The following is a 22,057-nucleotide window of genomic DNA, read 5'->3' on the forward strand; positions in this document are numbered from 1 at the left end:
TAGACTTTTATTAGTTACCAAGGACGAGCAAAAATTACAGTAATGAACGAAACCGGCTGGAACATCAAACAGAAGAAGAGCAGCCAGAGATATCTGTGATTTTATGAAGTCTGCTTTTGGGATTTCAGGAGGGGGTTGCAAGTAAAGGGACATAAATACAAGCCTTAATGAAGATCGCCAGGCTTTGAAGCCAATTTAACATAGTGGCCAAAAACTTGGAATTACAGCTTTCAGGTCCAACAGCGGCCCAAACACACAATCATAAGAAAAGGAGCTGCTGTAAAACAGTGGATACATTTATTTAAGCATCACAACCCCCATGAAATGACTCGTTTCATTTACAGAATATGATCCATTCGGTCCGATAACATTTGGAAAGTTTAAAAAAGCTGCACAATTAAATTATTCTAACCACCTTCAAGTTAGCCGGAGGGCTAAACCGGAAGTCTCTGGTGTGCAGTATGCAATTATCCAGGTAATTTCTTTACAGCAGCGCTTTGGCTTCATGCACCACTGAGCAACTTTCAAGGGAATGAACGGGACCCCGCCTCCAACGCTGTATCCATTTCTCTTTATACATCCATGCATAAATGCAGCAGCATCATTTAAGCCTGACAGTATTATGTATTAAATGCTGTTTGACGTGGTGGTAAGAATTTAATGGATACAGGGAATAAACAACCTGTGAGAGGTTAAGAAAAAAGTTTCATAGACTGTCATTTAATGTTATATTACTGTAGCTACAGCAGATGCCATGCAGTAATTCTAAACTTTGGACCGTTGCCTTTACAGTATATGCTTCATAAGTTTGTAACATTTTCTATAGTTGAATCACAGAAAGTAACTTACTGTGCTACCTCAAGGACAAATTGCATCTCACAACAGCTGCAGAGACATCAAAACAGCAAAGTGTCCCCCCGCGAGAAATCTCACTTAACTCTGTTCATAACAGCCGGCTGAGGAGGATAGCGCAAGAGTGTGTAAGACGAGTGTGTGAAACCTCATTAAATGTATATATATTCTAGTATTAGCGATGTGAAATTCCATTATATTCTCACATAGTTAGTCCCCTTGAGGTTCTTTAGAAGGACTCTATTTTTTTGAAGTGGATCGCTCAGATAAAACTCAAATCTATAAGCGAGAGAGTCCGGCTCTATTATGAGCACAGCGTAACGATGGTGACTGAATTAGAAGCCGCAGAACTGATTGAAGGGAAGAAAACTATTATCAAAAGACCTTTAATGTCCTCTGGACTTAACCTGCATTATATTTGCTTCAGCACCAAGACTCAAAGATAGTAAAGAAGTAATTATTCATGAGTTTTATCGTCTCCTCGGTTTCATTCGATGATGTGTGATTAAAGAAACACACTGAGCTCTTCAGGTGGAAGCATTTGGTGTGTACTCGTGCGGTGTGAAAGTACAGTATGCATGACTGGAGTGTTGTTGTAGTTAAGAGAATCACAGAACAAAATATTTAATTCTTGATATGTGAATGTAATGCACAGCAACATAAACCAGGCTCATGTTCATGTGAATTCTCCATAATGTCCAGAGCTCACACTCATGCAGGACAGTTAGAGCTAAGCGCCAACAAAAGAGCACTTACTGTATTTATCCTGTGTACCGATAACTGCAAAATGCATGATCTAACAAACAAAACACTGGCTGAGAACTCAAGAGCTTCTACAAAAGGTGCATCCAAGCACCTAAAACCATATTTGGCCTGTTTCACCTGCTCGTCATGACCCAATGAAATAAACAGTTTCACTTCCTGGAAAACAGTCAAACTCTTAACCAGTGTTTATAGTTTAAAATGATCCCTCACCGCGTTATTATGTCCCACCACAAACATCCTGTTTCTACAGTTTTCAATTCACTAGAGTAATATGCTATCACAGAATATCATTTCACGGAGTCTTTCACATTAATAATCAACAGACGAGAGTATCACACACTCACACAACGCTCCTCTTTGCAGCCCAAAACTCACTAGTGGCCTCTGAGCCTCAGGTAGCAGGAAGCAGATGTTTATTCCTATTTCGGTCGTCAATATCACACTATAGTCTTTACGAGGAGAGGAGCGTGGCTTTAAACTGCATTCCCCCCCCCCAGTTTAATGACAGTCTCATATAATACGCTCTCTACAGTATGGTGAAGTGACTAATAACGTCTCCTTATAAACTGTTGCATGACATTTAAAACTGCTATTTGATGAGTCATTTTAGCGAGAAGATCATCGCACTAGACACTGTAAAACGTGTCACTGTCAACGGTAAATGGAGTTGAAGGCTGTCTGATGTGATTTTACAACTGGGAAGAAAATTACAGATGATAATGACAATAAAGACTTTGGCTAAGACGATGTTCAAGTATATTTCTAATAAGAATATGCTTAGTGAAAGCATCTGAAAATGTGCTTTCTCTTATTTTCTACACAAAACCTCATAACTGTAATCTCATTTTGTAACAAATGTTTTGTTTTTTTATTACTGTAAATGATAGAAGAAGCAGCTTATTGTCAACATAATATTACGTGCGCCGTTATTCCACTACGATCGCATCATAAAAATTACATTTTCTATAATGACATGCGTTGTAATATATCACCAATGACTGCTCTGAGAAAGATATTATCCATTAAGTAGCCCTTTGAAGAAGATATGTCTCTGAAGCTTTTAGCATTTGGCATCTATATCATTTCCTGAGTACAATGGCTTCACTGTTTCATAATGGGATCAGCAGCAGGTTTGAGGTTAGAGAGGAAGACTTCTGACTTCAAGGTCACAGGATCGAGCCGGTTCTTCAGATTACTTTGGCCGGAGGAGCAGTCATGCATATCGACTAAGCAAGCTTTGATGTCAACGTACATTTTGTTTGTTAAATTGAACAGTTGGTACCGTGGATGAAACTTTCAAAGTAGGCCAACGGTGCCAGTGGCGATGGATCTCAAAGAAAAGTGTTGGTACTGAACACAAACAGAAAATAAATCAACAATGAGATGAAGAGGAAAGAAGGAAGTTTGGCAAACTGAGTTTGGGCTTGATGGGAATGGGTTTTGGGTGTATGTGTGTATGTGTGTGTGTGAGTGTGTGTGAGTGTATCTGGACTGACAGGAGTCTGCAGGCCAAATTAGTTTTAAGTCTCAATGGCTGCTCAGTCACAGTCTTGTCACAAATCCAAGAGTTATCTTTGCAGCAAACCAGGATGCAGTTTGGACCGGGGGAAATGAAAGAGCTGATTTGCTGCAACATAGAAGACTTTCAAGTGAAAGCAGTTGAAAAATAAAGCACTGTTGAGAAGGAGAGATCTATTTATGCTGTGTGTGTGTGTGTGTGTGTGTGTGTGTGTGTGTGTGTGTGTGTGTGTGTGTGTGTGTTATGTGGTTGTTAATTCTGTCTCTGAAAATATGGTGATAAAACATCAGTGACCATTTGTGCAGGTCAAAACAAAACAACAACATAATGCAACGCTAACGAGAAAAGCAAACCATTCAACACTGAAATAATTAGTAAATTAGTTGATCAGCAAAGTATTTTGATAATCAATCGATCAATCATTTAAGTTATTCATCAGGCAATAATGAAACCTTTGATGATTCTTTGCCTTCTCTGCTTTATATCATTATCAAGTTCAATATTTTTGTATTTTGGACTTAAAGTCAGACAAAACAAGCAATTTGAAGACATTACCTCAGACTCCAGGAAGTTTTTGAGATTTCATAGAGTAGATTACTTACTGATAGAGTAAATGACTTACTGGTAATTACTGCTTACTGATTTTTCTTTAAGAAGAATGAAAACGATTACCGTAACAAGTACTACACTGCACAAGTACTGATTTCAAACCAGTGTTTAAAACCTTTAAAACCAAGTGGAATCAAACCAATTTTCCGTAATCAGCACTTGTTTTGCTTTAATGAAATTCTGATAAAAATGTGTCACCACCGTGTTTTGACAACATTTCTCAAAACCCTCTTATAGACAAATCTGCTTTGGGGAATACTCATCTAGTGATCGCTAAAATTTTTGTTTTGGCTGAGCTTTGGGCACCCAATCAGCCGTCCTCAGCCAATGATGGTAGCAGCCAGAGAAAATAAGTCCCCAATGCCAGCAGTTTTAGTACGAAGTAGTACAAACGGAGCCCGAAAAAATGTGATTAAAGGGCTAATTCTCCCATTAGAAACCATTACAACACTGTGATTCCGATACAATTAGTATTCTGTGGAACTTTATGTGTAAAAAAAAAAAAAAAAAAGCTTGAAAATAAAGAGCATGAAGTTTTGACAGTGAAGACACAGTGGAGGTGCCAGACATGGGAATTAAACGATGTGTGTTTTGAGAAGTGATTGAAGTAGCACAGAAGGGGTGTGATGAAAGCAGACGAAACATCAGCATTTTGATCTTCAGCGTGCGTCATTACACAAAGAGTTACAAGAGGTCACAAGGAGTGAATTGAGGAAAGCAGGGAGAAATATATTGCTGCGTTGTGTGTGCTATTGTGTCAGTGATTATTATCTATAAGGACTAAACTTTATGATGTGCAGATAGTGAGACAGACTACTAGAGAAACAGATATGTAACGAGACATGTTCGCATATGTCACCGACCTCTAAACTGTCGAATCATGTTCTGATGCTTCTCCAGGGCGTCCTGCAGGATTTTCTCAGCGGGGTCCATCTTCCAGCGCCACTCTGTGCCCACAGGGTTGGTGTGATGTCTTGTAGTGGGGGCACACACATAAACAGAGAAGGGGAACAGAAGACATACTGTAACCATTCAGTTCATTTCATTCATTCGTTTGTTGTTGAAGCACTAAACCTGAAGTGTGAACTTGACACCCAGCATCACATTTAGGCAATTAGACTGGAGTCATTTAACACACATAAAAACATATTTCACTAGATTTAGAGGAGCATCTTTCTAACAAGGTGACAAATACTAAGACTGAAGAAGTTTACCTCACTGTTATATAAAAAAAAAGTAAACGATGCATCCTATTTTAAAGGATTTCACCTCCTTCTGGTTGTCTCTGTGTGACGTCTAGGTGCAACAACAAAATCCCGAGGCATCACAGATTTCAGGCTGGTCTTTTCTCATGCATATGCACACGCTCACGCTCCACATACTGTCCTTGCCCATCAAATCTAATTCCACCTGTTGCATATAGAGAGGTGGACGGTGAGGGCGGCTGCAACAATAAATCTGAAGCCCTGAAAATTGCTTACTTCCTGTCATCCCGTATCGCCGCCTTAAGAGAGACTAGCATATCTGCGGTGACAGTGAAGCAGTTCGCCGCAGCGGATTCTGACAGCGACCTTTCAGCGCTCAACACGGTCGCCTTTTCAAATGGAAAATTGAGGGAGAGCGAAAGACCTCGTCTCTCGCCGGTCGTCACGATGAATCAGTGTCCACCTCTGGGCCTCGCCGGCCATTAGTCTTCCACATGAAAATTATTAGTTTGTTTGCCACGGCTGGAGATCATTGCTCAATTACATGGAGTGGTCTTGACTAACGAGGTAAACAATTTGGGTTTAGACAAGCGTGCGGGCGATAATCCCTAAATGCTATGAAAAGAGGGTCCCTGCCTACTTGTGGTAGATTCTACTATGGTTTAATTAGCCATAAGACTGTTGAAATATCATTTTAAACAACTAATTAAAGCTCCAACTAATTAATGTGACAGCTGTACACTTTGCATTATTTAAAAAGTTAATTAAATCAGTACAGGAAAGCAGCAGAAGTAAATAAATACCAAAATATTGGAGGAGGAAGAGCCAGATTTCAGGTTTTGATTTATAGATCAACATCAGATTTCACCTGTTCACCGCAGAGCAAGATGCATGTATATTGTGCATAATCAGGCCTTTTCATGCTTTAATTATATTTCCCCTGCAATAACTGTGTTTACATTCAGGGGTGACAGGGGGTCTACCCACAAACTAACAGAGCCGGCGTCACATCCAGGTAATTATAATGTTATTTCCCCTTGTTCCATTACTGGAAAATAAGACACGATGCCATGCAATCACCATGTTTAATTTATTTATAGAGAACTGGCAATTTCAGGGGAGAGCGGGTTTGCAGTAAAAGTGGCTTTGCCTCATGTTGTCCTCTCTATCAACTGTCTCTACAAGCAAAGGAATCTTGTAGAACACAAATGCAGCCCGAGCTCGTTTTAAAATGTTTTTAACGCAGGGCTGTTTTCTGTCTGAATCCCAGCAGGTGATCATTTGCAGACAATGGACAACTGGCCATTGTTTGCAAAATAGCTCGGTCACCTGAGGGCCTTGACAGCTAGCCTCTGTGACGGAGCAGGACCAAAAAAAAACAACAAACAAGTCTTCTAGGAAGTTACTTAAGATGTGGACTTTATACTACAGTTACATACCTCCAGCAGAAGACACACTTGTTAGCACAGGCGAGGCTGGGGGTTGTCTCCATGCACCGGTGGGACTCAATACCATAGAAGGTGTGCTTGTAACAGCCTCCTCTCCCTCGTAACATAGACTAACCAACACAAACGAACACCTTTAATGTGGTGCATGCATTCAGTTTCTCCAAAAAAAAAAACCAAAAAATGCTCTGTTGAGTTCATTTCAGTACCTTGGTCCATCGACAAAGCTTTACTCCTGAGTGACTTCCAATTAGTTTGTAGCCTGCGCAGAAACAGAAAAGAACAAAATGTGAGGGGAGAGAAAAACAAGGCTCTCAATCAGCGAACACAAAGGGGCCAAACTCAGCAGATACTTAATACACAGTGGTACATTTTATTTGAGTGGTACGTCAATAAAGTCATGCTCAACATTCATAAAGTCATATTCGTTCACGGTCTTTTGCTAAAGGCTACCGAACAGCCCCGATAAAGAGACGAGTGGCTGCTCAGGGACGGCTGGAACAGTAGAGTGAAGGCGGGGATAGTGAGTCAAATTTACTTTCTGCACAAAAGGAGGATAAAGTGCTCCAAATTCACTTTTCTTCACAAGTCTGCCTCTCTGTCCTCTTGTATTACCACTGACCACATCTGGGTGAGTCCCCACAGGCTTCTCTGTTTTTTTTTTACACATGCTCCTCTGTGATGTCTGCCTATCAAAGAGAATATTTTAATCTTCATCACTTAATCTGCTTAAGAAATAGCAGAACATGACATCTGGATTGCTTCTAGGGTAATCAAGAAGACCTCACTTTTAAAGTCCCGACATTTAAAGAGACTTTTTAGTTCAGCCATACACTAGATTACAGTAGATTTTTGATGGTAAAATTGAATTTCGGGACCTTATATGTGTTTTGTAGCTGACATATCTAATTAAAATACAGCAGGAAACTTGTGTCTTGGTGTGTGTCGGTTCTCATTGCATCCACATCTCAGGTTTGATGCTACATGAGTCAAACACGAATGTTATTCATCAAGGTTGTTTATGAGTATATTTATAGGAAAGGCTGAACGGTGAAACTACTCATTATTGATTTGCCATCTAAATGAAACAGCTCGCCATCGATCAAGGATGTTCTTCTGATGTAGAAAAATCACTCTACCTACAAATGCACAAAAACAAAAGCACACATAGAGAATTCAATTCCTTTTTTTTTTTTTTTCTCTCTTGAGGCCTTTGACCTCGACTGCTCCAGTGAAGCAGTTGCTAAAGGGCACCTCAGTGGTGGTAATAAGGGGAGGGGGTGGGGCGAGTGCTTCTTCTTCTTCTTCACTTTCCCCCACCCAGATTTATCCTGCCGGTCACAAACTCGCTACTCTAACCTTTAGGCCACCACGTTCTCACGGATGCCATTATCTGTGAGAAATGGCACCTGCCAAAAAAGGACAATATGTGCTAAGAATAAGAACGGTACTTTGAAAATGACAACAACAACAATGAAACCTGAACGCAGAGTTTATGAGCGCATGCAGAGGTATTAATGGAAATGCATGTATAGAAACGAGTCCTTACCCATAAGGCTTTTAATCAGTATAGCACAAAATCTGTGGTGCTCTCTCTAGTGGGCCAATTATGGACTTAAGTATTTTTTTTTTTTTTTACTTTGAGTTGTGATACTCTGTCCTACACTCTGAGCAGTCTCAGGGAAATTAAACACGCAGGTAGAGGATGTATTTAAAGAAAGACTTCAGCTTAATCTGTTCGGTGAGGTCTGCAGATCCTTCTCTCAGGGTCTCATAGGTACTAGCTTTCCAAGACGGATGTGCTTCATTAAAAGACACTGGACGACACCTTTTTAACTGCACCTCTACCTAAATAACATCTGTCAAATGTTTACTACACTAGTCTCTTGTGACAGCTTGTGACGTCACTGAAAACTCAGCAACTATGCTAAAGATATGATTTGTCTTGAACCAGTATTACACAAAGTCTGAGAGCTGTACAGTCAACAAAGTACTGTTGTAGACATCGTGTTGCAGACTACAATGCAACAACAAATATGTGATGTTAATACAGCAGATGTGCCAGTTCTTATGTAAAACATCTCTTTTACTATTTTCAACAGGTCATATTTCAAAGTTCTAGTCTCTTGAGCCTTGTTGACGACTCATTTTCTCAAATGTGCAGCATTAAAACTTAAAATGTTAAAACTTTCTTACATTACATTACACAAGAGTTTCAAATAGACGTGTGACTTTTGCATCCATGTTACGCCAGAAAAAAAAAAAAAAAAGTCTCTAAAGGAAACACAGGCCTTCCAAGACTAAATATCATTAAAACGATGCCAAATCTTTCATCCTTCCTTCTTTTATTCCAAACTAAACAAACTGTCCACCGGGACTGACTGTTGCCAACATAAACACTATGAAATAGGTCAACATTTGGTCAAACGAAGTGAAGTCTTGCTTGCAGAGTAACTATTTATAGAGTATTGTGTAAGCTAACAGTGGGGGGGTTATTGGCTGCAAATGACTGGCCGGTGCAGTAGTAGTGAATGAACTGAACAGAAAAGAAATAGTAAACTGTCAACAATACCTACACGTAGAATATATTAATATACTACAAGCTGCTTCATTTACCAAAACACAAGGTGCAATATCATTAATATTGAGCTAAACCTTCAGATTTGACTTTAAGCAAGAGTGAATGCTAAATGTATTATGTTCTTGCATACAAACGGAGCGATTTAGTGGCACTGAACAAGTCGTATTAATCAGGCTAAAACGAGCGATTTTCGACAAGTTTGAGCAGTTAAGAGAGTTTAGTGAATTCGACTTGGAACGCTCGTACGAGCAAACCTCACAAGAAGTAGCTCACCGTCTTACATTTGGAGTAGAAGAATAAAATGAACATGAAGGATAATTTCAATTCATTTCAATGTAATTATTAAGTTGAACCACATGGTCTGGATGCTGAATTAATTACTGCCATGTTGACACCAGCTAGGAGTAGTTTTGTGGGAGGAGAGAGGAGTAACACTCCCTGAGGACAGGAGGAGTAACCGGACTTCACTGCATCATTAAGTGCCATTCCCCGTCTCCATGCTGCATGTTTTTGTGTAGCATCTCTGAGCAGCTTTAACTAGACAATTTCTCTGTCAGTGCGTCAAAAAGAAAAATGCTGGAACACAGGATGCGATTTCAGCGGCTGATTAAAGATGACAAATTACAAAAAAACCTTTTTCGGTGAAGTAAATTGAGTTTGAGAACATGGACACCTCCTGTCAGCGACTTTGATCATTGGGTTAATACTTTTCTGCAAAAAAAAAGTCTAAATTGATTTCTCCACTGGCAACTTGTGTATGTTTGGTAGATTTACTGCTGCATGATTCATGATTCATGTTTTTAAAAGTGAAATACAACTTTGCTGCCCTTGTGGAAACGGCAAGGTTAAGGATATGCTGATAAGCAGCTGGTGGTTAGGTCTATAATGTGATTTTTTTATTGCAAATCAATGCAGCTAGATAATATGAATATATTATACAGAGTCACCAGTGACACCAAGCAGATGTTCTATTGGAAATAGCTGTATAGTTTTATACAAGTGAGCCAAATATTCATAAAATTCTACCACTGCCTGAAGCAGAGTCATCACAGGTCAAACTGAGGTTTGTTTCTATATTGTTGAAGTTTGTGTTAACTCTCTAATCTGTAAGTTTCTTTTTTCACCGAAATCCAATCCCCTTTTCCCCTCACCTTGCTTAGTCAGCGCTTCTCTAAGAGAAGGAGTGATCATCTCTCTTCGTTCCCCTTCATCTTCAGTCTTCTTCACGCCGTTCAGCTTGGATAGCTTCACCATCTGGCCGTCTGCTTGGCCCTCTTCTTTGCTCTGTAGCAGACACAAAAAGTCAGTTATTGCTTATAACTGCGACGGTTTCTGTGAGGAATCAGGGTCTGCTGTTGTGTCGTGGCTGGAAACTGTAACATCTATAAAATAATAGACTATAATGTTATACATTTTATGCTGAGGGGGGAAAAAAATAACTGAAAAATGTACTAAAATACAGCATCTCAGTCGAAAATAAAGACTATTTTTTCAACACAATCAGAAGCAAACTGGATGCCGATATTTTAAAAAGACAGAAAACTGATCTCACTTCATGAGGACGCCACCTAAAGACTTTTAAAGTACATTTAACGAGAGCAGAATACAAATAGACAGAGTAAAGCTTGCAGGGCTTGAAACTGAAGATGAGAAATTACACCAGTTCTGAACATTACTTCACTGACACGCATCGATAGTTACTGTCTTTCTCCTACGTCGTCAAGCGTAAGAAACACATTTAAGAGTCAAATTGTGAGTCAGCGTTCTCTCACTGCATACAAACACGAAGACGGTACGAGTATGAAGTTCCACACTGCAATAATACACTGAGGTAACTATCAAGAGAACCATCAAGGTTTGTAACAATGATTCAAGAGTCTTCATGTTACGTAACAGAGAAACGTGTTAGGATGCTGCACTGAAACCTGCCCGTTAATCACACCAGACTCTGCAATACACTTAAAAGTCCCGAAATGCTGATATCAGGTAAACTGCAGCAGGATGCAGGATCAAAGCTGTTGAAATGTTATAACAACAAGCAACAGAGAAGGTGAGAGGAACATAAAAATAGTCCAATGCAAGAGGAGGAGGAGGAGGAGGGGGAGGGGGGGTGTGGAGGCAAAGTATTCAGACAGAAACTGAACTGTATGTTGTGTTTTTTTTTATTTCCCACCAGTCTTCAACAGTAGGAAACCTTAACAAGACTGTTTGAATGTTCAGAACCTGCTTGCAACATGATTTTGATGTTCACCATTTTAAAGTTAAAAAGCGAGAAATTCCAAAGAGCTCCTCTAAAAAGTGTTTGATGTTCGACGGGACGGAAGATCAAGGGTTGTGATTCTGTCATCCTCGAATGACTTTGTGTGTGACATAACCATTAACCACTACATGACACGATGGTTTTGAGTAAGGGGGGCATCGACCTGTCTGGACAGTAAAGGCCCTGCAGGGGGGCGGGGGGGGGGGCAGTAATACGCAACAGAGGGTTTATGGCACAACAGGACTGTTGGACTTTTTACCACAACAGCTGTCTTTTATGATAGCAAAGCTACTGCAGCCTTCAGGCCAGGATTAGTGCTGCAGTGTTTGTATGTAAATCTACATATTTTAGAGATATGCTGTTTACAGATATAAAGATTGATTCCTGCAATCACAAGGCATGATGGACAAGTCGCCTTTGAGATTAGCCATGTTTAGTAACACCTCCATCCAATTACTGTACTGCTGCCACCGCTTCTGCTTGTCTATAGGGATCTTTATGTCAACTTCTCAGCACAGCAGCAGATATTCTGTCAGCATAAGTTGTATGCATGTGTGCATTCCTGAGGGACTGAGATGCTCCTGGTTCCTGTGCAGCTTGCTGTAAGGCGCTGTCCTCGTTCACTGGTCAAACAGCTCTAAATGCTTGTGACATTTGCTGCTGAGTCTTTATAAAGGCTTTGACAACAATGAGGTCTTCAGCTTCAGTTTGATCGCCACCTGACTTATGGTCTTATTTTTGTGGTGGTGCAAACAGGCCCTCTGACTGTTTTGGCATTTCTTGACTTTGAAATTTGCTTTGTCTGTCTGTCTGTCTGTCTGTGTGGTATTTTGTCGTCCAACCACGGAGCACATGGTGCACAGGCGGGAGGGAGAGGTGCAAACACGTGGGAGGTTCATTCAAACTATTGGTGCCATTTTGGTAGAAAACTGGGTCCAAGACGTTGTGCTGAGAATAGACGTCTCAGAACCGCATCTGTTTCTAGTGAAATATCACAAAAACAACTAAGTACTTGGAGCAAATGCACAGCAAAAATGAAATAACGCTCAACTTAGACACACTACTGGTCCATTTTATCAAAAAAGATGATGTAATAAACTGAAAAACACACAATGAGGACACTAAACTGTAACCTACTTTTGACATCCCACAAACTTTGTAAAAAAGGAGACAGCACATCACCTTGAAGAGACCGGACTATGACATCATAATAATTACATGGAGCCCGCTATGTTGCACCACCATGTTTCTACAGCAGCCCAGAATGGCCAAACCAAACACCTGCTCTGAAGAGGGCCTTTCGTGTTTTTCATGACTGCTATTGTAGCTTCTCCTGCACGCCTGGAAGGGGAGGGGTATTCAGTTGGTTGCAATCTGCCACCTCACAGCTATATACCATTAAATCCTACAAACTGGTCCTATAAGTTCACCAGATTAAACTGGCAGCAAAAACTTTGTACCTCAGGTAAAAAAAACCAAGCAATTTAAAGCTCAGAACGGCTGAGGACAACACTGGTGTTCAACTCTCAGCCAGTATAAAACGTCCAGTCTCACTTACTGCATCCGTAAGGTACAAAATTCTGACAAGCATACATAACATGTAGCCAACAGTGCAACAATCTGTCCCTGCGGTGTTTTGCGTGCAGCCCTGGCAATTCATCTGGCCCCCGGTCTCTTGTCCCCACCGCTCAGCTTTCACTCTCGCTTGAGAGCTCTCAGACGTTCCGGTCATGCCCGGGCCTGTCTGGACTAACGTAACTGGGACATCTCACAGCAACATGTTGTGCTCTGGAACCGATGGCGCAACATGGTGCTGATGCAGGCAGACAGACAGACAGTGCAGCGAAAAAAAAAAACACACAGAGCAAGCAGGTGATTCGAGGGATAAACACAAAAGGCATATGTGGGAGAGAGAAGCACCGATGAGAGGAATCGTGTAGAAAGAAAGAAAGAAAACTGCAATTATAAACAAGCACACACACACACACGTTACTGCATCAAAACATCAAACTTTATAGCTGTTTATAGCCATTTTATGCTACATACTAATTGCATACGGTAGTCTTAATAGTGGGACAGGAAGTGATGCAATATGTGTGTGTAAAGGCAAACAAACTACAACTTTAAATGCCAATTAAATTTAACAGAATAATTTCACCATCATCCACAATTGTGAGAAGATCAACAGCATACTCAAAAATCATGCATAGTGACTATACTTTTCATATTATTTGAGTGTAGTTTTTTACTATTAAGTCAATTTTTCAAGCGTGAACACATCACAGACTCCAAAAAAAACAGTATGCAACAGCCTTTTTAGTCCTCGTAGCATCTTCCTCCCTCCAGACACTGAGCTGAAAACATCAAAGAAAGCCGTGTGACCACTCAGGTTAATTATCCGCTCCACATTAAATCTTATCTGGCTATAGTCCATAACGTTTAGATACCAACACAATGAGCATTTGAGGATACAATCAGGAATACTAGCCAAAGACTGATATAGACTGAGGTTGGACAATATGAGCTCTACAGTCTGGCAGCCGATCACAGCCTGCCTGCCAGTCTACCATCGGGTACATTTGAAAAAAAAAAAAAAACTGTTGTGGGAAATGTGTACTCACATCATTTAGTTCAGCAGTAATCCAATCATCTTCACTCTGGCCGGGCTACAAGCATCACTGACATCAATACGGACAAAATCCATCTGTGCCATATTTAGCTCAACAGTCCTCTACATTTTTATGTGTTGTTGGCCTCCGTCGACCGACAGGCGTGACGGCCAAAAAGCATTTCGGATCAGATGGGGTAACTTTCTTATCCAAGTGAGAGATGATTTGAGCAGAAAGTAGACGGCTACCGACGCTATATTTCAGTCGACGTGAGATAAAAATCCACTACAGATAGATGTTTGTTTTAGTGTAATGGGTTGAAAGCATGAAATGTCACAACCAATGAAACTCATTAGTGAGTGTAAACAACCCCCGAATCTCTGCACAGCCCAGTTAAAAATGGATTGACTGCCATATAAATCTCCTGAAATCATTCCTTTTTAGGCTGAATTTTGCAAGAATATGTTTTAAGATCTGTTCAGCCATGATCAAAGACTGGATAAAGACTAACCAGTAAGGAAAGAGAGCCTCAAGATATGATACAAATTATTACAAGTGGATGGAAAGATAACGTTTTGAGTAAAGACATGTGATCTATCATTAACATCATCAGTAGGAAACTATGAAAACATGTAAATTTACTGTATCTCATCTTACCAACAGTACAAGTACAGTGAAAGCTGGTAATCTACACCATGATGACGAATATAATTAGTTTATTAAGGTTAGTTAATACAAATAGTTGCTCTGGATTTGTTTGATGTTATATGGAGTATACAACTAAAAGAATCCCAGAGAGGATATCCTGAATACAGACTCAGGCAGTCAATTAGGATTGGCCTAAATATGGTTGTAAACAGGCTGCAGAGTGTGAAAGAATCTGTGAAGTGTCCGTCCGTCTGATCTGTCCAAATAGCTTTAGTGAAGTGAAATGACAGTCTGGTGTTAAATGTCACTGGTTGCGGCTCTGCCAGAGACTGAATACTGGTTCAACTGTGGTGGTGGTGGTGGTGGTGGTGCATTCAGCTGCCTGCAACTGAGAGTCTTTGCCATCACCTAGTGGTCAAACACAGCCGAACTGAGTTTCCACCTGCAGTTATGATGAGAGATTAAAAAAAAAACAATCTGGGAACATGATTTATCTCCAGCTCCCTTTTCAAAGACTGCGACACTGAGAGTACTTTTTTTTTTTTGACGTGAGATAAATGTTGAAAAATCCTACAATTCCACAACACAGAGCGGTCGTTAAACTTTCTGCACCTCAGCTGACTCTACACTGTAAATTAGCTAACAAACATATTGCAGTCAGGGGAATTTCCTTGTTAACACTTAGTTTGCAGCTCGGCTAAATACAAGTTGTCTCTTGGCGATAGCGAGTGTTTTATGTACAAACTAATTACATCTCACACTGCCTGCTCTGTGTGATCAAATTATGCCAAAACAACACAAATTTGACACCACAGACACACAGCAACATTGTCATACTGACATCCAAGTGAGATGATTATATTATATTATACTTAACTGTTACAAGTTAAATTATATATTTGCAGCGAGTGAAATAGAAATTAATGTCCATGTTTGTGTTTCACAAGCAAATACTGTATTTATTCATATATATATGGGAATATCCTGAGGGAAAAGAATAATAAAAATGTAATAATACAAAAATTAAAGTCTGGCTCCTTCCACTGTGGCGCACCAGGCTCCTCAATCATCAGCTGATGTCTTTTCAACGCTCCCCAACGTGATATATAAACACATTCAAGTAGGGATTACAAAAGGGGCCAAACGTCACAGAGCTTAGACGCATTACAATGTAATATTAACGTCACAAGACAAAAGACAAATCTAGAACAATCTGTCATTAAGAGTCGTGTTCTCCGTCTGTTTAACATGTCGCCCCTTCTCCTGCAAATCCAGCACTGTCGGCGCCAAACATAAACTTTATCATGAAGCATTATACATTCATGAGAACAAAGGCTCCCATCAGCTGCGGTTAAATGAAATGTTCTGTCTTCCCTTGAGCTACTGAAAAACACATAAAAACTATTTCACATCTGTCCCCGACACAACCGAATACATTCACTCAATTGTCCCTTTGAGGCAGAACATCCTCCTGAAAAGTTTAATGTGGGGTCAAAAGCTGGAGTGTAAAGTCTACCTTAGATTGAAGTCAAGTTTTAGGTGCAGTCACATGAAATATGATTGTATGAGCGTTGTTTCTGTTATATTCATCAGTGACAAATAAATAGACTTAATAAATACTATTTGAACCATTTTGTTATTGTGTTTTCCCCAGTGTAAGGTTTGGTCCCCTCCTCTTCATCAACCAGTATAGACCTATCATTGAGATTGACAGACTTGAGATGCAGTGACAGACATTTACATTTACAAGCAAATAATTATTCCTTTTCAAATTAGTGAGCTCTGTTATAGCTGTGTGATAAAAGCCTTGTGAACACCCATTTACATCGAATGTAATGTTATCTAATAAAACCTGGTGGAGATAATTTTTAGTTATTGTAACTGTGGTTTTGAGTTCACCCAGTTATACAAATAAAGCAAAAGACCATAGAAATGCCTAAGGACTCATTTTTGACCATAGAAAATAACAGGGAGGGTCTATATACAGTATATACATAAATATAGATATATACCTCAAATATAAAATAGACGGAAAAATCTCTTTAGACATCTAAAATAAAAAATTGGGCATCTTTTATGATGACTGGGTGGATCTGAGGCTCTGACTGAGCTACTTGATGTCAATCAAATCAATCAACACTGTTCTGTGAAGGCTGGGAGCCTTTTTCTCACCTGTGGATGTTTTCTTTGATTTGTTTGTGCTCACTTTCTACCTTTCCCGATGCAAAATACAACTAGTAGACAGCTTTTCACTCTACAAGATGACCTTTCTCCAATAAACTGCCACTCAAAAGCGCAGCTACATCACCGGGTTGGATACCTACATTTCTTTTCCTGCCATTTCCTCTCACAGCTCACTTCTTTGCCCAGAACCTTACACAACGGCCTATAAAAAAAGGGGGGGGGGGACTGATAATGTCTCTTCCTTCCCTCATATTTTTCTGCTGCTTTTCTTGAGTCACTCGTTCCTCACAAGTCTGTGAAGTGGGCGTCCTCCGCTATTACGCAAGCCTCTGCTTCTCGCCTGCCGGGGTCTGGTGTCTATCAACCCATCTGCCACTTCTCCTTCAGTGACACCACTTTTCTCTTTATTCTGAGCGGTTAGATTGGACCACGGGGATGGTGGAAGCTTAATGCCATGACGATGCCCGCTTATAGACCATAACAAGGAAACGCTGAGAATAGATCTGCTTGATATGAGACTCCTATTTAAAACGATTCAACAACTGTTTAACTGTAATGTTGTAAAGCAGCCTGTTAGATACTGTATATCTAACACATATTGATACATGTTATTTTAATTCTTTCTGTGGGATTGTGGTAGGGAAAAGGTGGAATGAAGTACCTAAGTACCTACCTGTGACTCAGCTAGTGTTTGAAAAAGATGCAGCTACATCGCTAAAGGTCGTGTCATTGCACTAGTGGACAGAGTCTGACCTTTGCTTTTTTGACGCTGTTCATGATGTTGCCCAGATCCTCCATGTCAACCACTGCACCGGATTTTTTTTCATCTTTTTCATCTTCCTCATCATCACTGCTGGACTCCATCAGATCCTCCTGAAACAAGAAGAAGAGAAGTGAGACTCTGACTGCAGAGAGAGAGGAGTGGGGACAGATGACTGAGTGGGAAAACGATCCTCTCAAGTAAAGAGATTCACATATGTTCCAACCTATAACCAATTAACAACTTGTCTATGATTAAGAGGGGGAGCCCATATGGAACGCATTTATTCTACATCTCTCGGGCCGCCTGATTAAATACGAACAACACGCATGTTAATGGTGTTTCTGAGGATTTATCACAATGACTGGCCCCCGTGCTGAAGCTTCTAACACACATGTGCGGCAGCAGGATAAAATACACAAGCGGTACGACAGGTAGATAAATCACCACGACGACGGTCCCCTCCCCGCCGCCACAGTTCTCAGCTACTCTCAGTTCCGGTTGAATGTCACCTCTGCTGAGTGCACCGAGTGTTGCGGATAGAGGGGAAGAAGTCTCAGCTAGAGTTGGCTCTGAGGTGCCCGCTACCATGACAACTGGTCATCTGTGTGCCGTGACGAGTATGAAAGCTGTTAATGCGTGCGTGTGTACATACATTAATGCTAATAATAGCCTTATTTATATAAAAAACAAGCCACAAAGCAAATAGTTGATAAAATATTATGATAAAATACATTAAAAGATTTTGAATCAGCTGAAGTTTATTGAGGTTGAAGTGAATGCATGAGTTACTGTTTCTAAGTTTCAGTGCTGCTAAATGAGGACATGATAAAGTGAGAGCAACACTCCTCTTTCTGAGACATTCAGAGTCTCCGTCTGCTTTTAATCACGTTGTCGGATGGCGACGTGAAGGCCGTTAGCCCGGCTAGTCAACCTCAGACAGCTGTGACGAGAGCTGCTTTGTTATTTAAAGTGCCCCTGTAACGTTGAAAGACATCATCATAAGCCAGAGGACAGTCTCCTAATTAGACATCAGCTGCACTCTTGCTCCGTCTTTCTTGTACTCACTAATTGTCTTTAGCTGCTTACTTGTTTTCTGGGTCAGGACGTCAAGCCTGGTGTCTGTCCAACGGCGCACACACACACAACTAGATGTGCTGTATCCTTCAGAAGAGCTGATGAGAAACCACTCAAACTGAGTTTCTATTATTATCTTTATAATATAATGGAAACATTCTGAGAGGCTTCTTATTGAATAGAAAATACTGTCTTATTAAAATGTCACAGATCCCACATCACTCCTGTTTTAGCCTCACTGCATTGGCTGCCAGTGAAGTTCAGGATTGATTTCAAGATTCTCTTAATCACTTATAAGGCCTTACACGGTTTAGCTCCTGCATATATATCCCAGCTACTAAGCCCGTATGCTACCATGCCGCCACTTAGGTCTTCCAACCAAAACCTGTTGGCCGTACCACGAGCCAAACTAAAAACCGAGGGCGACTTTTGTTGGAACAATCTCCCCACTTCCATCAGATCAGCTGAATCTGTTGACGGTTTCAAAAAACACCTGAAAACCTACTTTTTTAGAATGGCTTTCTAATAACATTTCATAAATTCAAGTGTGTGCTCTGGGTGATGACTGTGTGCTTGCTGTGTTCGTATGTGTGAGATGTCTGTATGTGTTCTTGAAAGTGTCTTTCATGGTTTTTGTGTCCCGATGTCACTGTAAAGCACTTTGTAAGCTGTGTTAAAAAAGGTGCTATATAAATAAAGTTTTACTTACTTACAAATAATAACAGCTGTAACAAAAGGTCAATAAACTGATCAGTTGATCACTAGAAAATTAATCTGCAACTATTCTTATAATCGAATAATTATTTTAGTAATTTTTTAAATAAAAATGCCAAACATTTGCTGGTTTCATCTTCTTAAATGTGAGGATTTGATGCTTTTTTTGTTGCACATGATAGTAAATATATCTTTGGGTTTTGAACTGTTGGTCGGACAAAACTCTTTCGACTGTGGAAAATTATCATTGTCATTTTTCTGGCATTTTGTAGACAAAATGATTAATCAAGAAAATAATAAGCAGATTCATCAATAATGACGATAATCGTTAGTTGTGGCCCTAATTACAACCTTAAGAGGAAACCAGGAGAAGACTTTTACAGTTCTTTGTCCATCACCAAAGTAACACGGACAGAAAACACACCATCATCCTCGTATTCACGTGTGTGTCCTCATCAGGTTAGTCAGAACACTGTGTCTAAGCTGAATTAGGTCAGCGATGCCGAATCCATCACTGAGACATGATGTGTGATAGGAAAACACCAGATCAATAGTCCTCCATCATGAAATAATCATCATCGGATAAAACACTGATCCAGAAGCGGGTAGAGATTCAGTTTTTTTTGCTCGAAGCAGGACGAATGCTTGTAAATAACGAGGCCAACTTAACAAAATTAAGAGTGTTCACAGTGTTTCATACAATACATCATAGTGAGATCGACTCTGCTTTACCTCAGAGCTGTTATTCTGCAGAGCTGCCTTCTCTTCCTCCTCCTGTCCGTCTTTCTTCTTGTTCTTACAGGAGCCTCCAGTCTTACAGTTCCCACTGCAGCTCTTCTTCTCGCCTTTGGACAGGGCCTGTAAGCGGTTCAAGAACTTGACCTTCCAGGCCAGGAAGTCTGCCTGGACGCTGCCGTTACGGCTCTTCACCACGTTGCAGTCGCCTTCTCCCCTGGTCATGATACGCATGCCGCTCAGCATCCACAGCCACTTGTCCACGTTTTTACCAACCTGGAGAGAGGGAAAAGAAAAGTGGTTTAAATAAAGTTTAAACAAATAAGGTTTAGTTGCGCAATGCTGATCGATCGCAGCATGGAAAGTAGAGTTTGGACCTGGATTACGTTTCCCACTCCAGTTGTCAAACTTGTAGCTTTGACTATTCTTTGATTAAATGATAGTTGAGCATACGACAAAGCAGTATTAATAGTCTAATAGTCTCACCGTGTTGTAGTGGCCGACGTAGACAGAGTCGCCGAGACCGAACACCGCATATCTGAGGCCTTTCAGGTAGGTCTTCCCATATCTGAAGTCAGTGGACGCCTCCTCCAGCCACTTGCAGAACCACTCAGCGTTCTCTGTTGGTTGTCCATCAGTGTAGGAGGCCACAAGAAACACACAGACCGACTTGTTGGTGCACTGCATGGAAAGATGAACACAAAAAAATAAGACACTCAAACACAGCGGTAGTGCTTTTCAACAAACATACAACACTAAAATTCCACGCAAAGGACATCAGAGAAAATTGATCTAGATAAAATGTAAAAGTGGGACACACGTCTCCTCGGCCCTGTAACAGGAAACTGCCAGAGTGAGGCGGCCACCTTGTCACATAGTCAGCCATCACTCAAGATGACTGATGGCTGGTCAGTGAGACTCAATGTACTGAGGATCAGCTGCTTCTGTGGAGCAACTGGTGCCTGCTCTCATTTCTCTTGAGGACATTTTCCATCACTGAAAAACTGTATCGCTATCCTATTGAATAAATTGCTCCTGCTGTGTACCAGCCAAGCAATCTCCTATTCATCTCTCAATGCACTACAGGGTGTCCACAAAATGAAAAGGCAACACTGATAAAAATAATCCATCTTTCTTCAGCTGAACAGGATTTGTGTAATACATTTTTTTCCTCCGCGCCAGCCGTCTGAAGAATCATATCTGTGAGAAATGAAGGAAAGGCTGAGCTGGAACATAACAGAACTCGGGGCTTATTGTATTGTTTGTTGTCAAGCTTATAATTAAAAAAAAAAAAAAAAACAGTTCTGATTCATTTTACTTTGATTAATTTTGTTCTAATTACACCTCGCCTGAAAGTGCCTCCTAGCTAAATATTATGTGCTTGAAGTTTCATTTCAGACATTTAATTAACACCCCTGAGCAACTACCTGGAAAATACAGCGTTATTATCCTCTTAACAGAGCTGCATCAGTTAATTGATACAAAATTTATTCATTTACTTTATATAATGTCAAAAAGAAGGGTCAAGTACAAAGCAGCAGCCCTGAAGTTGGCAGCGGTTTAGGTTCTTATGTGAGGACTCAACTGATTATCCTCGATATGAGATCCACATGTTTGAAAGCATCCTCTTATTTGGACTTTGTTACCTCATCAGCGAGCTGATCATCTGGATCGTAGTCTTTCATGTCAATCACCTCAGCTGGTATGCCCAAAGTCTTCACCTCCTCTGATAGATCTTTTGCAAAACTCTGCACGACAAAAAGAGTCCCGGTTAGCTTATCAGACATCTCTGAATGTTACATTAATTACCAAGAATAATCAGAGTAATTAAGCATGAATTCAATTTTGCTTTTTATTATGTAAGAAATGTTGAGTAGTTTGCACAAGCTTATAGTTGACTAGGTCCTGTAGTGAGTTTGTTGACATTTTATAAAGAGTGTATTGATTCAACTGTATGTTCATGCAGTGGTGACATTACACAGAACAATGTTTTAAACTGAAAGATGTTTGTGTCCTTAGATTTCACACCATTGTGTCTATATTTTAACATCATGGGTTAATGAGGATGTTTAAGCTTTCAGTGAACAATATCTG

At 40.3% G+C, this 22,057-nt stretch overlaps 1 protein-coding gene across 1 annotated transcript in view; it reads right to left on the reverse strand.

Annotated features, from left to right (window-relative positions):
* tyw1 (tRNA-yW synthesizing protein 1 homolog (S. cerevisiae)) overlaps positions 1–22,057 on the reverse strand; it is a gene marked incomplete in the record, with an annotated part of 58,309 nt that overhangs the window by 35,316 nt on the left and 936 nt on the right. Inside the window, 8 exon segments of the mRNA XM_044354136.1 lie at positions 4,609–4,718; positions 6,390–6,508; positions 6,605–6,657; positions 10,128–10,260; positions 17,431–17,550; positions 19,961–20,239; positions 20,450–20,644; positions 21,610–21,711. Of these exon segments, the coding sequence (XP_044210071.1) occupies positions 4,609–4,718; positions 6,390–6,508; positions 6,605–6,657; positions 10,128–10,260; positions 17,431–17,550; positions 19,961–20,239; positions 20,450–20,644; positions 21,610–21,711 (1,111 nt within the window).

The sequence above is a fragment of the Thunnus albacares genome, chromosome 6 (assembly GCF_914725855.1).
Source record: "Thunnus albacares chromosome 6, fThuAlb1.1, whole genome shotgun sequence".
Taxonomy (NCBI): Eukaryota; Metazoa; Chordata; class Actinopteri; order Scombriformes; family Scombridae; genus Thunnus; species Thunnus albacares.